Here is a 3,392-nt window from a genome sequence, read left to right as displayed (position 1 = left end):
GGAACCTGTGCGTATGTGTTTGTTGCAGATGGCTGGGTTGATCTACATGACTTAAAAGCTTGGGCCAAAGAAATGGGTGGAGAATTATTGAGGCAAGGACACTATAATGCAAGGGTTAGAATGCATATAATAAGGAACTTGTTCCTCTGAGTAGGGAACATAGCATACACATTTGCCATTGTAAATTACCGTATTTTTCGCTCCATAGGGTGCACCTAGTTTTTAGAGGGGGAAATCAAGAAAAAAAATCTTATTTTCCCCCCCAGCCCCAAACAGCAGCGTACAGGCTGCTCGCAGCCTCTCCCTGCCAGAGGGGTTGCGCGCGGCTATGGCACAAGCCAAGACAGCAATCAGGATGGATCCCGCTCACTGTCTTGGCTTGTGCCATAGCCGCGCGCAACCCCTCTGGCAGGGAGAGGCTGCGCTGGGTTTAAGAAGCCATAGCCCCACGCAGCCTCTCCCTGCTGGAGGGGCTGTGCGTGGCTATCCCTGAAGCCTTCCGAGCGCAGCGCAAGTTCCCGCTGCGCTCCTCAGGCTTCGGGTTCCTTTTGCTGAAGCCGGGAAAGCAAGAACTCTCCTGGCTTCAGCGAAAGGAACCTGAAGCCTCTGGAACGCAGCGGTAACTCGCGCTGCACTCCAAAGGCTTCAGGTGGCTATCCCTGAAGCCTGGAGAGCAGGAGGCCTCGGTGCGCACCGACACCTCTCGCTTTCCAGGCTTCAACGAAAGCAACGTGAAGCCTCCGGAGTGTGGAGGAAGCGCTCCCTCTGCGCTTCGGAGGCTTCTTGTTGCTATCACTGAAGCCAAGGAGCCTGCATTCGCTCCATAGGACGCATACACATTTCCCCTTAATTTTTGGAGGGGGAAAGTGCATCCTATAGAGCGAAAAATACAGTATTCAGAATGAGACACAAATATTGCACAGTGTTCTACGTAAACACTGAAAGCAGACAACTGCAGTAATACAGCAGCCTGGAAGAGGTAGTTGCTTCTGTTTTACTACTTCTGTGAAAATACTCTGCTCAAATTTTGTAACTAGCAAGTATTTTACAAGATACTCCCACTGTGTGCATGCTAAACTGAAGCCATATGCTTTGATGGTAGGAAACTTACAAAAATCCACTGCTGCCTTGTTAGAGGCAATTCCTTGTTCCTCCATGCTGATACTACTGTAAACCACTCCTCTTAAGCAGAGCAGCTTGCTCCGGGAGGCTCATCACTTGGTAGCTTGCCAATTCCAATGTAAATGTTGCAGAGCCAGATGTCAAAGAGCGCAAAGCTGTTGAATAACCCTACAACAAAAACCAATAGGTAATAATTACTTTTATGGAAGTTGATCCATACTAGGTTACACAACTACTACCTTCATTTAAAAAAAAAAAATCATTCCACTGGAACCATTAAGTAGGTAATTCCTAGAAAAGCAGCCACCACTCTGGTTTAACTCCAGTTAAAGCTCTCTGCTAAAGCAAGTCTAGAAACGTCTGCCTCTTAGTACTGCTGCCAATCAAACTGGACAGTATGAACTAGCAAGATGGATAACCATCGGTCTACCACAGAATAAGACAACTTTATACGAAAATCTCAGCACCATCAAAAATTATAGTTCCTACTTTTCATGAAAAGCAACAGTAGTTAAATTCCACACTTGTAGTGTAGGCATGCCTTGGTTTGTTTAACAGAGCTGCAAAACGCCCTGGTAACACAAAACAAAATAAATATGCAGCATCCGTTTTGAGCACCTTACGCACATACCATCATTTCAGCCAATGGAACAGATGCAATTACAACTTGGTTGTCATGGCGACCCTGAATTTCCTGAATGCTGCCTCTTCTCTGTGCAAGGTCACCCAGTACGGCACCAAGGTGATCTTTGCCCACTGTTATTTCCAGGTTCATGAGAGGCTCCAGCACTTGTTTATCAGCTTTTTTCAGAGCCTAACAATTAGAATAAGAACATTCTTAAAGGCAAATGCTTTTTCAGTACAGTCATCAATATACATGACACTAACATATCACAAGATTAATTTGTGATCGCACCTTTGCTTGTTGTGCATGAGAATATCAACAGAAGTAAAGCAAATAAATAATCGAACTGAATATACAATAGGCCTGGAACTTAACACGCAATTTACTTATGCCATCACAGCCTTGTGCGTGTCATCAAAAAAGAAACAGAAGGAAGAAACCATTGGAAGGGGTTGTGCGAGATCTCAAGAGAGCCTCTAAGCAAGGCTCAAGAGAAGCTGCTAAGCAAGGCTTTAAAAACTTTCTGTGGCAGGCAAAGCCTTGCCTAGCAGGCTCTGGGAAGGATGCAGTAAGCAAGGAGGGACAATGCCTGCTCTGGACAGGTAGGGTTGCTTGAGGAGTGGTTTCCAGGGGTCTTCCTGACTTTACATGATTTTGCCTTTTCACATGGACCCCTGGAATGTAGCCCCTGTGTAAAGTGTGGGCCTCCTGTACATCTGAAAATGGGCATATTACAATCCTGAAGATGCCACCAACAGACTATACCAGTGGTTCCCAATTAGCTAAGTACTGCAGACCCCCTGTTTTTCGAAAGCCAAGCCATGGACCCCCTACTTTGGAAAGTTTTGATATGTCGATGGTAGTTTTTGTTATGTGAATGGTGCCATGGACCGCCTGGGGTCCGCAGTCCACCATTTGGGAACCACCAGACAATACCATTAAGGGAGAATCTGTTTAACCCCTCTGTAATTCTGTTACTTTGAATGAAGACTGCTGCAAATGACCTCAGAAAGACAGTTGGACTTATACCTTTTGCATGCAACGGGAAACACAAGCAGAAACCATTGTCAGAGATGTATCGGAGTTTACAGTCACTGCATGTACCGTCACTACTACATCTTGAACTGGAAACCCCAGCAATGGTCCTACAACATGAAAATACAAAGAATGCATTAACACCAAATGAACATTTCTTAGGAAGCTAGGAAAAGAATATTTCTTAATGTCTGCATAACATTTAGTTGACACTGATAGGAGCCAGGAACACAGAAATCTGCATGACTCCGAGTTAAGCCATTGGGCATTGGTCTACACTGACTGGCAGGGAATCTGTTGTTTGGGTCATCTTACTAGCCTTGAAAAAGTAAAAGCACCCCAGTCATCACTAATGATAATCTACCTATCATTAGGTAAGGACAACACTGGCAAACAGCACCAGACACACAAGCTTCGTTCTTTTTCTTTTTTAAAAAATAAACTGAGTAATCAAACAAAATAGGGGAATATATATTTGCATTAATTTACAGTTTCCAATTTTCTACTAACCCATGGAATGGGAAAATAATAGGTATGAAGAATTCAATATTTAGGCATGCTGAGCTGACCTGTTGCACCACCAAAAGAACACCAACTCTGATCAGAAACC

General features: G+C 44.5%; 1 protein-coding gene and 1 long non-coding RNA gene across 4 annotated transcripts in view; both read right to left on the bottom strand.

Annotated features, from left to right (window-relative positions):
* Nucleotides 1-3,392, bottom strand: part of GFM2 (GTP dependent ribosome recycling factor mitochondrial 2) — a 36,522-nt gene that overhangs the window by 15,711 nt on the left and 17,419 nt on the right. For all 3 annotated transcript variants that reach the window (XM_082191908.1, XM_082191907.1, XM_082191909.1), the window contains exons 18-20: nucleotides 2,777-2,892; nucleotides 1,754-1,936; nucleotides 1,112-1,290 (exon numbers count right to left, since the gene is read on the bottom strand). In XM_082191908.1, the coding sequence (XP_082048034.1) occupies nucleotides 1,165-1,290; nucleotides 1,754-1,936; nucleotides 2,777-2,892 (425 nt within the window). In that variant the 3' untranslated portion in view covers nucleotides 1,112-1,164. The remainder of the gene's footprint in view (nucleotides 1-1,111; nucleotides 1,291-1,753; nucleotides 1,937-2,776; nucleotides 2,893-3,392) is intronic.
* On the bottom strand, nucleotides 1,374-1,734 carry LOC309514764. Its single transcript, XR_014212184.1, has 2 exons — nucleotides 1,497-1,734; nucleotides 1,374-1,454 (listed from the first exon to the last, which is right to left on the bottom strand). It is a non-coding gene; the product is annotated as an uncharacterized lncRNA (long non-coding RNA).

Source organism: Podarcis vaucheri (genome assembly GCF_965113315.1).
Source record: "Podarcis vaucheri genome assembly, chromosome: 11".
Taxonomy (NCBI): domain Eukaryota; kingdom Metazoa; phylum Chordata; class Lepidosauria; order Squamata; family Lacertidae; genus Podarcis; species Podarcis vaucheri.
This window is presented reverse-complemented; position numbering and strand designations above follow the sequence as displayed.